At 44.9% G+C, this 13,695-nt stretch overlaps 1 protein-coding gene across 5 annotated transcripts in view; it reads right to left on the reverse strand.

Moving 5' to 3' along the window:
- Window positions 1-10,445: 10,445 nt before the first annotated feature.
- TBC1D32 (TBC1 domain family member 32) overlaps window positions 10,446-13,695 on the reverse strand; it is a 196,633-nt gene continuing 193,383 nt past the window's right edge. For all 5 annotated transcript variants that reach the window (XM_053283712.1, XM_053283702.1, XM_053283696.1 and 2 more), the window contains one exon: window positions 10,446-11,575. In XM_053283712.1, coding sequence (XP_053139687.1) covers window positions 11,456-11,575 — 120 coding nt within the window. In that variant the 3' untranslated portion in view covers window positions 10,446-11,455. The remainder of the gene's footprint in view (window positions 11,576-13,695) is intronic.

Consider the following 13,695-nt stretch of genomic DNA (forward strand, 5'->3'; position numbering starts at 1 on the left):
GCAGTACCTGCAGAAGGCAGCAGTAGACAATGAGATGGAGCTGTTCCACTTTTGGACAACGCATCGCCAAGTCTGGTCGGACTTGGCAACCATTGCTGTCCAGTTCCTCTCATGCCCGCCAACCAGCGTCTCGAGCAAGAGTTTGTTCTCCATGGCCGGGGATGTGGTGACCCCTCTGCGCTCATGTCTGGATGCTGAGTTGGTCGAGCAGTTTGTCTTCTTGAAGGCCAACCTCCCCCTGCTGGGCTATCACGAGCTGGCCATGAAGTTTGAGTCACCCGTGTCACCCCCCCATACAGCACCTCCCACGCCATGGCAGCTCATTCCTTCCCAACGAAGATGCATTGCAGTCTCTGCCCCTTACCAGTGCTGACACATCCACACACAGACACAGACACAGACACACAGACACACAGACACAGACACAGACACACACACACACACACACACACACACAGAGGCACTGCTGTACTGTAGTGCCAGCCCAAGAATGGTGAGATGGTGGACTGCTGTTGTGCTGGCACTCAGGGCTAGGGCAAGTGAGTACTACCTGAATCAGGGAGGAGTTCTTCCAGATGTTGCTGAGAGAGACTACAACTCCCATTCCCCACTGTTGCAATGGCTGGTCACCATCGAGACTAGGCACAATGGGAGTTGTAGTCATTGTCTCAGCAGCACAAATCTGTGGTGATCCCTCCCTTTTGCAGGAGTACCCGCTTGTCCAGTCCTGAGGGCCAGAAGGCAGAATCGGCACACCATCCATCACAAAGGCAGGCTGCTGCTGCATGTGCAGGCACATTCAGGAACTTTTCTGGGGTGCTATGTCTCACATATGCCAAGTTACGTTGAATTATACACACACACACACACACACACACACACACACACACACACACACGGAGCACACTGTCACAGAGGGTTTGCTTGTTCCCTTCAGTGTTGAACACAGTGCTTATTTGATTTGTTTCAACCACCATGAGGCCCATGACAGTGGTGGGAGAGTGGTGCGTCCTGCCCTGGCTGGCACCACTATGGCCCAGCAGCAGCAGCACCCCCACACCCCAAACAGTCATCGCCAAGGATGAGCTTGCTGCTGGTGCTGCCCTCACAAATGTCTGTCTCACGTAGACTTATAGAGAGCACACAGCATTCTGAGGTGACGGCCAAAATCTTACCCTTAAACCCGCTCACCCTTTCACAGAGCACGCACACACACAGGTATAATATTGTTTGGGTTTCCCCACCTACATAATCTCAAGTAGTCTAGCATATCGCAATTCAGCCAGCATGGTGTAGTGGCTAGAGTGATGGACTAGGACTGGGGACACCTGAGGTCAAATCCCCATTCAGCCATTATACTTGCTGGGTGACTCCGGGCCAGTCACTTCTCTCTCAGCCTAACTCACTTCACAGGGTTGTTATGAGGAGAAACTCAAGTATGTAGTACACCGCTCTGGGCTCCTTGGAGGAAGAGTGGAATATTTTTTAAAATGTAAATTTTATTTATTTATTTATTTATTTATTTTTGCATTTTTATACCGCCTTTCGTTAAAATATAGCCCCAAGGCGGTTTACAAAAGTTAAAAACATACAATAAAAACACAATAAAAACAACATGCTAAGAGTATAAAAACATATAAAAACAGGCATAAAACAATACAAGAAATAAAAACACCCAGAAGCAGCAGTAAAAACGATTATGTAAAAGCCTGGGTAAAAAGCCAAGTCTTTACAAGCTTTCTAAAAGCCATGATGGAGTCCGAGGAGCGAATGACCACTGGGAGAGCATTCCAGAGTCTGGGGGCAGCAACAGAGAAGGCCCTGTCCCGAGTGCACGACAGCCGGGCCTCTCTCATTGTCGGCACCCGGAGCAGGGCCCCCTCAGATGTCCTCGTCAAGCGGGCAGCAACCCTTGGGAGCAGGCGGTCCCTCAAATACCCTGGGCCCAAACCGTTTAGGGCTTTAAAGGTCAAAACCAGCACCTTGAATTGGACCCGGAAACGAACCGGTAGCCAGTGCAGCTCTTTCAAAATGGGGGTGATATGTTCCCAACAGGCAGCTCTGGATAACACCCTCGCTGCCGCGTTTTGCACTAGCTGCAGTTTCCGGATATTCTTCAAGGGCAGCCCCACGTAGAGCGCGTTACAGTAATCCAGCCGCGACGTGACTAAGGCGTGGGTAACTGTGGCCAGATCTGCCTTCTTGAGAAAGGGACGCAGCTGGCGCACCAGCCGAAGCCGTGCAAAGGCACCCCTGGCCACCGCCTCCACCTGAGCTTCCAAGAGCAGAGCCGGGTCCAGTAGTACCCCCAAGCTGCGTACTTGTTCCTTCAAGGGGAGTGCAACCCCATCCAGAACTGGTAAAATCTCCACATCCCGATTGGCTCTCCTACTGACCAACAGCACCTCCGTCTTATCCGGATTCAATTTCAGTTTGTTAGCCCACATCCAACCCATCACGGCCTCCAGTCCCCGGTTCAGGACATCCACCGCCTCCCTAGGATCAGATGACAAGGAGAGATAGAGCTGAGTGTCATCCGCATATTGCTGACAACTCAGTCCAAATCCCCGGATGACCTCTCCCAGCGGCTTCATGTAGATGTTAAACAGCATGGGGGACAAGACCGAACCCTGCGGGACCCCACAGGCCAACGGCCACGGGGCCGAGCAGTAGTCCCCCAGCACCACCTTCTGGACCCTCCCCTCAAGAAAGGACCGGAACCACTGCAACGCAGCGCCTCCGATTCCCATACTCGAGAGGTGGCCCAGAAGGATACCATGGTCGATGGTATCGAACGCCGCCGAGAGGTCCAGCAGAACCAACAGGGACGCACTCCCCCTGTCTAGTTCCCGGCGTAGGTCATCCACTAGAGCGACCAAGGCAGTCTCAGTCCCATACCCGGGGCGGAAGCCAGATTGAAAAGGGTCCAGATAATCCGTATCATCCAAGACCCTCTGCAGCTGGGACGCCACCACATGCTCCATCACCTTGCCCAAAAAGGGCAGGTTAGACACAGGTCTATAGTTGTCCAGGCTGGAGGGATCAAGGGAGGGCTTTTTTAATAGAGGTCTTACCACCGCCTCCTTAAGGCACGATGGCATCCTGCCCTCCCTTAATGAAGCATTAACCATCACCTCCAGCCATCTGCCTGTCCCCTCCCTGGCAGCTTTTATTAGCCATGAAGGGCAAGGGTCAAGAGCGCACGAAGTCGCCCGCACACTGCCCAGGATCTTGTCCACATCCTCAGGCCGCACCAACCAAAAAGAATCCAACACAACGGGACCAGATGGTGCCAAATGTAATGTAAATGCCTTGGATGGTTTGTTTGTTGTGCCTATGTTTTGATGGACCTCAGGGGTGGGCAAAGGACACAGGTTGTGTGGGCTTGTTTGCAGTGAAGAATGAAGAATATTGTGAGTTTTAGCATCAGCAGTGTTTTTATTCAAAGATTTCTGCAACGGATCAGAGCCTGTGGCATGAGCAAAACCTATTGTAGATGCAAGCAATGTCAAAAAGATTTGCCAAAAAATGGTGTGCCATTGTCGTCGTCAATCATCACTCACTGCTGAATCTGTGTGAAACCTGGTGCTTTGCAAAGCTCTGCTGTTGTTGATGATGTGTGCAGTTGTATTCTTGGGGCAGATTTGAGGCAGAAATGGGGATCTGGGGGCAGAAAGGGGGGTTTGGGTGGTGGTGCCCCAGTGGGTGCCTGCCACCACCCAGATCACAAAGGAATTGGGCAAAGAGTTGATTTTTTAGGAATTGTTGAAGTTTGTGTGCCTTTGGGGCAGATTCAGGGCAGAAAGGGGGGTTTGGGGGCAGAAGAGTGGGTTGGGTGGTAGTGCCCCAGTGGGGTGCCTGCCACCACCCAGATTACAAAGGAACTGGGCAAAAGGCTGATTCTTAAATGGTTTTTGAACTCCCCCCCCCAATCTTTTCCCCATAATGGAGGTTTCAGCAGCCCCATAATTCCACTTGGGGGGTGCTGGGGTGGCCCAGAGCGAGTGGTGGTGGAGTGCACATAGGGTGCCAACCACCCCCATGCCCGCAATCCCATGGGGTGCTGGGTTTTGTTGTTTCTGAGGTGTTCTGAGTGTAGATTCTCTGGTAGCAGATGAGATTTTCAATGACAGACCATGAATCCACTCTGCCACTCAGCCTGGGGATCCAATGTTGAGAATCCCTGGTCTAAAGAAAGTCATTAACTTGCCCTTCACATAATTTTTATTTTTGTTTTTTGAAAGCTTGGAAAAGTCAAAATGCATAACGAGACAAGGGTGTCAGTGGTAGACACAAAAACATTAGCAGTGGCTATTAACTTTCTTTTAGCCCACAGAAGAGCACAAAGTCCTCACCAAGTCTCAGTGTAAGGTGGACAAACTCTCAGCTTAGATTCCCCCCCCCCCGATCAGTCATTTTATATTTCATTTATATATCCAAGTTATACATCTCATTTTTGTTAAAGAGAGTTGGTTCACAGATTAAATTGGTTTATAGATTAAACCAGAGTTATTCAACTGAGTTTGCAGTCAGTGGCTCTGATGCACATCTCCAGCTGAAGAGGACTCTCAACCAGTGTTCCCTCTGACAGGGATTCCCAGATGTTGTTGACTACAACTCCCAGAATCCCCAACTGCAATGGTTTTTGCTTGGGGATAATGGGAGCTGTAGTCTAGGAATCCCTGTTAGAGGGAACACTGGTTGAGAGTCCTCTTCAGCTGCTCTCAACATAGGGGAAAGGTAGGTGCATAAAGTCCTCCTAATATACATGCAAAGCATTGCTGACATCAGAGATGAATCAATTCTTAATTCCACAGTTTCATGTGCTCATTGGATCCCAGTGCAGTTCTTAACTTTAAAGTCAGTTTACACATTTACATTTTTATTTATGCAATATATCCCAACTAGCCCTAGAGAACATTAGTTACAGCTTCAGCTTCTAGGAGCAATTTTTCCAATTGTAGTGACTGGGGAAAAAAAAATTGTGCTGCTGCAGTCACAGAAATTGCTTCCAGAAGGCTGTGGTTGAATCTGCAGAGGATCTGAGTCACACAGACACTCAGTGTAAAAGCTCCTCCAAGGATACATTAGGGCTGTTCTCATGACCACAAAAGCTGGGTAGAACAAACCCAGCCTTTTCAGGTTAGCTGGGCCAGTGGGACTCCCACCTATACACCCCACTCAAACTGGTAACCCAGCTCTTGCAAAGACAGCTGCTGTCCTGTCTCCAGATTTAGTTGTCTGTATGCATGCACCCTTTTCACAGCACCTCCAGGAGTCAGGGGCCACCTTTATCAAGGAATTATGTGGCTAGAGGGGCCAGGCAGAGCAGAACTGCTGCAGTACTGAGGGGTGCCATTCTACTGCTTGTGTAGTACATTGTGGGATATCTGGAGGACCAAGTTTCAATTTTTTAATAATACCAGAGCATGCTGCAGCCTGATCAGCTGAGGGGTGGGTACGTAGACCCAAATGAGAGTTCTCATCTCAAGGCAAGGGGCATGACCGTGCCTTCCTTTCCTCCAGTCCTCCCCCATATGATTATGTGAGCCAGCCTATTGTATGAAACAAATTCTGAATGTCTGAACTGGCCCTAGGACTGAGTGTTCAGTTATTCCTCTTATAGAAGGTGGCTGACATCCTAATGAAGCACTTGCGCAATGGGATCCGCTTCTGAAAAGTTCAACTCAGTCAGCTCCACTGAGTGAGTTGAACAGTGGGGGCAAATTTTGATGACCTTCTCTTCCCCTGAAGTGCTTTGTGACACCCCAAAATATGTCTTTCAGGGTCATGCATGCCTTCCTCAGGGGATGTCTCCAAGTGACACAAAGGGCTTCTGGGGGAAAGGGAGGTAGCTGAAACCAACAAACCAACCAACCAACCAACCAAACTCTCTCTCTCGCATTTCCCCAACATTGCGACTGTCGAACTTGTACAATCTAAATTCCTGAGGGCAGCACTCCAAGTACCGAGAAGTGTCTCCAATGCCACTCTGTGCCTGGAGACAGGCTTGATCAAGTTGGAGGCTAGGGTGTGGGTGGCCATTCTCTGTTATTGGCTCAGACTATCCTATTGCCCAACTGGTCTTGCCCCCCTAACCTTACATGATGATTACCAATATAACTGGATCCAGACAATTGAGATCAAAATAGCTACTTTGGGCCTTTCCCGCTTGACCTTGCTTAACATGGGCCACAATCAGGCAAAAGCAACCACCAAGCAGTGCATTATAGATAGTGAATGCCAAACTGATCTCAGCAGTGTCCCAAAATTTCATATCGGTGACGGGCTTAGATATTCTGCCTCCCTAGCAGCATACCTCACGCAACTGGAGGTTTCAAACCACAGAAGGGCATTAACTTTGGCTTGCTGCCATGGCCTCCCCTCAGCTGTGCTAGAAGGCTGCTATAGAAGGACCCCACTTGCAGAGCGATTATGCCCCTGTGGCTTAGGGCAGATCAAAACTACTGAGCATGTTCTCCTATACTGCTGGTTCTAAAGAGACATACGTGCCTCTCTCACCCTTCCATTGCTAAGCAAGTATCCAGGTCATCCGAGCCATTTCTACAACTCCTTGCTACTCTCTGACTCTAAGCCTGCCATCACATATAGCGTAGCCAGGTACTGTGCGGCTGCAATCAGCATTTGTCGGCGGATGATGGGCAGTGTGTCCTATCAACCTTAATCTGACTCCCGGTGACTCTGGGCAGGCCTTGCAATTGTGACGCGCCTACCTTTTACTGCTCCTCATAACCCTCAGTCTGGCTGTTTTCTAGTTTTATTACTCAGGATTTTATATATTTTATATATTTCTGTTTTCTTATGCCTTTTAACCTTATTACAACTTTATGCCCCCCCTTTTTATGTCTTTTATGCATTTTTATGACTTTTACTATTTCTCAGGTGTGATTCTGTTTCTACTATTTTTAGTATTCTTAGTCCTTTTAGTATTATTATGTACCATTTTACATGTAATCACTTTTATCTGCTCTCACTTTTAACTTGTAATCACCCTTATACTTTATGCTGCTCTGTGACCGTAACAAAGATTGATTGATACTCTCTCTCACGCACACACACACACTGTAACTCTTCAGAAGCATGGGTGCCACAGCAGTGTTTCTTTCATTGCACTGGTGCTTCGTTATTCGAGATGTCAGCCAGTGTTTCCATTTCATCACTCTGTTTTCTAGATCAAGTTTCCCCAGCTTTTGTAGACCCTTTTGGTGACAGTTGCTCAAAATTGTATTTTTTACTTAAGCTGTGGAAATTTTGCTGATAACATTATATCTTTGAAATGGGTATCCCTTCTCAAGTAGTCCATAGTGTTATTACTGTTAAGGGGTGTTTTTAAAGAGTTTTATTTTTATCAACAGTTGTGATGGGTGGGTGAATGGGTAAGAACATCAACTGCAGGTAGTTTTTTCAGCATGCCTTTTTGATTATTTCAGTTGTTGCAGACATCTAATACCTATTTTCCGAAGAAAAATAGTTTCTTCAGGCCACAGATTGCAAAAGAAGAATGAATATATATCATTTTTATACATTACTAGTAAAATGGGCTTGCCGTTTGCAAGCATTCCTCCTGCACCAGAAAATGCCCATGCACTGTCTTTATTTGTTGGTAGCGGATGTGCAGAAGAGTTTGGCATGTTTGGAAAAATGTATTTATATCTCCAACACTTAAGCCTTTCTCTGTTTTTTCAATTTCTTAAGCAATTTTCACACAAATCTGACATGGATTTAAATGCAGGGGCCTGAGGGGGAAAAAGCTTGTTCATTGCTTCAAAATTCAGCGGAATTCTGGACTGTCTCAAAAAGTACCATAATTTTGGGCAGAAGCACCACATAGCTGTAAACGTCGCATTGAGGGGAAAATGCTGGATTTTTTCAAAAGCCCATCAGAAAAGTCACATCGCTATTAATGCCACAGCTAAACCAATTAAATATGGCCAAGAAAGGAGAGGGGAGAGGAACTCTGTTGCTTCAAGGCCTTCTATGCAACATGGAGTCCTCCACCACCTCCTCAGTGGGGAAGGCCAGCTCAGCTCATGGGCTGCTGCCACCACCCCTTCCTCTCCCCCCAGCTTGCTCCTCTTCCGCCCCATCTCCTCTATGGCCTGCATGCCACCTTAAAACGGACTGCTGAGTCCAGTCTGGCCAAAGCATCATCATTGCGCCTCATTGTCCGCCTCCACGGCCACCGCCTCCTCTTCCTCAGCAGCCTCTTTCACCTCCATTTGTGAGTAAATGCCACATCCGGCGTACACAACGCAGGTGCCTTTAAACAACTTTTAAAAATATATCCGCTGCAGCGTTTCTACCCAAAATTATGGTACCCAAGAAAACTGACAAGATTTGTTGGAAGATATCATTCCCCCGTGCCTTCCAAGTTGGAGAGTTTTTTCAAATTTTCAACCAAATCAATCAATTCCCCCAGAATTTTTTATTTTTTCACTAGTCTGGGCAAGATCTGGAACCTACCTGTAAAATGGCATGGTTCATGGCAGGGATGTGCATGGAACCGTGGAGCTGTTGTCTGGCACTGGGGTGGGGGTTCCTTTAAGGGTGGGGGGAGGGTGTATTTACCCCTCCTGCCGGCGCATGTATTTTAGTAAGCATTTGGGGCAGCAGGATACCTCCCTGCCACCCCTTCTCCCGGTCGCCAGCAAAAGGCTTCAGAAATCCTTTTGCGTGTGCACACATCACAGAAACGTGAGGCATGCGTGCGACATGTGCACGTGCAAAAGGCTTTCTGAAGCCTTTTGCTGACAGCCAGGGGAAAGGGCAGCAGGGAGGTACCCTGCCACCCTAAATGCTTACTAAAATACACACGCCGGCAGGGGAAAAGCGGCGGGGGAAATACATCCTCTCCCCGCCCGTAAAGGAACCCCTCCTGGCATTGAACTGCCCCATGTCCGGACCGGTCCAGAGGCCTTTTGAATGGCCTGTGGACTGGTCCGTGCACATCACTAGTTCATGGTTTGGTCTGGAAGTTTCATGTCAGTCAGTGAGTGAAACCCAAGCAAAACACACACACACACACACACACACACACACACACACACACACGGACTTTGTCACATGTGGTCCTGACAACTGCGGATTTTCATATCTATGGTTGGGCAATGGAGACCCAACCTCAGTATATGCAGGGTTTTTTTAAGGTTAAAAACTGCATATCTGCGATCCCCAAATGGCCGAAAGTGACCTCTAAGGTCATTTCTAGCCACCATTTTGCTGAACAGAGCCATTTTGTTGCTCTTCTTTGGATAAAAAATTCCCCATGATATTTTGATGGGAAATGGCAGAATTGGGCCTTTGCGGGGAGGGATTGCTGGACAGCTGGAGACTGGCACATCATGGCACAGCACATCATTCCAGCTTTTAAATTTTTTTAAAAGGCTTTTTTTCGCCTCCAGGAAACTAACCACCTGATTCCCAATGCGTCCATGTCTCATTCGCAGTTGTAGCAGAGAATAGAACCCCCACAGATAATGAGGTCCACCTGTATATCTATAGATAGATAATATATGAAGTTTTTTTTACATCCATTCAAACTTTTGATCTTAATGTTTAATAGTCGTTTCTACTGTTTCTCTAATTATGGTGCTATGTTTTTTTTGTTTGTTTTAAATACTAGGGGTGTGCAATTCAGATTTTTGGTGTTTCGATTCAGATCCGAACCGAATCACCCCTGTTCTGTTTTTAAGGTTTTCCCCCATTAGGTATAATGAAGGGTGTATCGCTTCACGTGGGGGGGAAAGGGGTGGCCTAGAGCGGTGTGGGGTTGGTGGTAGTGCTGGGTTGGGGCAAGGAAGCTACCTGAATTTTTTCAAAGGATTTGGGCAGAGGGCTGATTTTTGGTGAATTGTTGAAGTCTACGCGTCTTTAAAGTTTTTCCTCATAAGGTGGTACAATGGAGCTTTCAGCAGCCCCATAAGTACACTTGGGGGGTGCTGGGGTGGCCCAGAGTGAGTGGTGGTGTAGTGCACATAGGGTGCCAACCACCCCCATGGGTTTCTAATCCATGGGGTACAGGGTTCTGTTGTTTCTGAGGTATTCTGAGTGTGGATTCTATGATAGCAAATGAAAGTGGATTCATGGTGTCTCATTGAAAATCTCATTTGCTATCATAGAATCCACACTCAGAACACCTCAGAAACAACAGAACGTTGTACGCCATGGGTTAGCAACCCATGGGGGTGGTTGGCACCCTATGTGAACTGTCCTGCAACGTAACACTTGTAGTTCAGACTTGACCGCACCACTGCAGGGTTTTAAATCACCCAGGATGCTGCTGCACAAGAGGACAGTACCAGTGTGGCTGAATCTTGCACAATCACACATCATGTTGGTTGGTGGGAGTGCATTACTGTGTTGCACTGTGGAACATGTCAGCCAACGGGATTTAAAACATGATTAACTTTAGATAGATTATCTCCTTTAATTCCAAAATAGTTTTTATTCCCACATATGTTCAGTTAACAAAATATTAGTGTACTTTTATACAGCATCTAATTTGGTGCACATACAGAAACATATACAACATGTAATAAAGTCCAAACGTGTCACAATTAGGTTCACTATAAAAGTTACATACAGATCAGTAAGTTATAGCTGTATGGTTTTTCAGATTCTTTGACTTCACTTCAAAATGAGATGCCTAGATCAGGCGGTACAGAAATATGATAAATAAATAAAATCAAAATATTAGCACTAGCACAGTATATGTACCTCTAGATTCACCTTACTGCATTCAATTTTGGAATAACATGGTAATCTGGAGAAACCACAAACCCACAATGAAACCACATATTTAAATCTATTGCAGTTTTAATTTATTTCTTTAATATGCAGGATTTGAGGTAAAGGTTTTGATACAGAATTTTTTAAGATGACTATAACAGATACAATGAAAGATTTGGTACTGCTATTTCAAAACAGAAGAAGGAACTGATTATCTACAGCATTTCCCTGCCTAACCTCTCAAGGTCAGTCCTCTTGCATGCACGGAACTGGCTATGCCTTTACTCATTGCTATTAACAAAGGGTCTGTTTTCAAAGTGATTATTCAAATTACTGGGTTTTTTTAACTGCCAAACCTGTATGCAATTTAGAATTTTTAGGTAAGAGTTGAAGGTAAGCAAAGTTTAATAATATGGAAATAGCTCCTGGAAAATATAAGCAGGACCTTTAAGTAATTCAAGGGCAGGTTCTGAAGCCAAGTGTAAACAAGGCTATGGCGCATGGCTAGAAAAACACATTATTTTTCAGATGATCCAATTTAGAGGATGTCGTCTTGTGAAAGTTGTATGCTGAAAAGCTTTATTATTGATTTCGCAGTATGTACATTTAGAACAAATGCATTTTTATGAAGAAGGATATAAAGCAAACAATCAGTGCCCCTTAAGAATGTAACTAAAATTTGAAATGAGATGCTCATTTGCTTGATCTATGTGTTCTGCACTCTAATGTTCCTCATGTCTCTTAGCAGCACCGGTCTGTAGGTTAGAGCCAAGCTTTCCATGTATCTGAAATAATCACTCACTTGAAATCCATGAAGTGCTTCTTCCTGCACATTGCACAAAAGAAAATTATTATAAACTAGGGGGGGAAATCATGCATACCACCAAGATAATGCATTCCAACCTTTCCCAAAAGGTAGCTATTTTATTCCCCTCCCTGCCCAATAGTGACACATAATCTGCTGTGTTTCACAGGAAACAGACACTATACACTGTGACAAAAGTGAAAAATCTGCATGTCTGCTCCTAGACATCTCTAATTACATATTTGCTAATAGCATGACTCCAGAATGATACAGAATGACTCCAGAGTGAATACATAGTTGAGCTCCATCATACATCAGTGGAAAGCTTCAAAACAGTATAAAATGAGGCGCATTTTGTCAATGGAAGGTTGGAAATTGCTCTTTTTTATTGCAATGCTTCAAGTTGGGACTTGTACATTGTAATATATTATTTTTGACAAATTATCCCACCATCTTGCTAAAAGTGCTAGTTGTTGCAACGCCCAGAGACTTGCATTTTGGGGGGGGGGGTATACAAATGTGTTAAATAAATATATAAAATAAGATGCTCTTCTGCTTCTGCAAGAGCTTCTGCAACTTTTTCATGAACAGAATCATGAAAACTGCTACAGGACCTGGGAATTATAGTGTGGCATGAACTCTTGTGCAAACTCTTGCACAAGCAGCTATTTCCCTCCTGCTCACAGTTCTCTGGATTGGAAAAGTATGGCTGGATCTAGAGAACTATGCTGACAAAAACTGGAAGAATATGCTTGCAAGGTCTGCTCTCTTGTAAAGACGTATCAATACAATTGTAGTTCTAAGCAGAAATTGTTTGTATTAGAAAACAAAATCTTTATCTATGTTAATGCAAGTTTTATATTACTTCAGGCATTATACTAGATGCTAATGCAGTTATCTCCTAAGTTGCCTTGAGACCATCTTTTAACAAATGCAAATAATAGGATTTTATTTTTCCATTTTGCAGTGGGGCATTAATGGAGAAAACAGTGCTCTGCAATCCCAATCTTTCTGTATTAGGAATTTATTATATTCCAAGAACATGCTTGAATGCTTTGTACTATATAGCTATTATTAATTAATTAATTAATTAATTAATTAATTAATTATTAAAACTTTTATACCGCCCTTCCAAAAAGGCTCAGGGCGGTTAACTATTATGAAGAATAGTTGTACAGTATTACTCATGTCACTCTGCAAACAAAAAAGAGGTAGATTCTCAGGAGTACTATGAACCATCACATTGCAAAATATTTTACTTATAATCTAAGTATATATTATAGTCTAAATTTATATATAGTCCAATTTTACTTATAGTCTAAAATATCACACATATATAATTGGGAAGTCGTAACTAGGAGAAATACATTTTGTTCTTTTTGGAAAGAATATCTGAAATAGTTGAATGGACCTTTGAGATGTACATAACGGGAAGGCAACGGGGCTTGTCACAACCAACAGCTGGCTATTAGAGTCAATGGGTTATATCCAAAGTGTTCAGAATTGCACTGCACGGCCACAAGCTGTGTGTGTGTGTGTGTGTGTGTGTGTGTGTGTGTGTGTGTGTGTGTGTGTAAAAATGGAAGTAAATGGTGAGTGTGTAAATGCACTCACACACAAAGACCACTTCTGCTCATGGAAGGACCTCATGTATAAGTGCATTTCTCCATCTGTAGTGGCTTGTGACTAGAGACCATTTCCATGTGAACAATGATGAAACAACTCACTGACACGCAGGTAATCAGCAGTTATTCAAAATATTTCAGATTTGCTTTTAACAAACTGTTATTCCTTTTAATTCATATGCTCTACTTGGTCTTTTGCTCTGATCAGCAAAAGGTGGGTGAGGACTCCTGTCATCTCCCCATTGTCATGGACGAACCACCATTTTCAACCACAACCCACCTATGCAGGGGTGACCTTTTAGGTTGGTCCGCCTGAGAAGGTTATTGGCTCCAAAGGATTCTCAGAAGCCTAGGAAGGGTTTAGAGTTGGCTCTGCTAATGATTCTGTCAATGACAGAATTACTGTCATGTCTGACAACTTTTTAAAAACTAATCAAGACACATCTGTTCACCCAGGGTTTTAATTAGACTTATTGTTTTAAGATTTTTAACCTTGTTTTAAGTTTTAAATGGTTT

The sequence above is a fragment of the Hemicordylus capensis genome, chromosome 1 (genome assembly GCF_027244095.1).
Source record: "Hemicordylus capensis ecotype Gifberg chromosome 1, rHemCap1.1.pri, whole genome shotgun sequence".
Lineage (NCBI taxonomy): Eukaryota > Metazoa > Chordata > Lepidosauria > Squamata > Cordylidae > Hemicordylus > Hemicordylus capensis.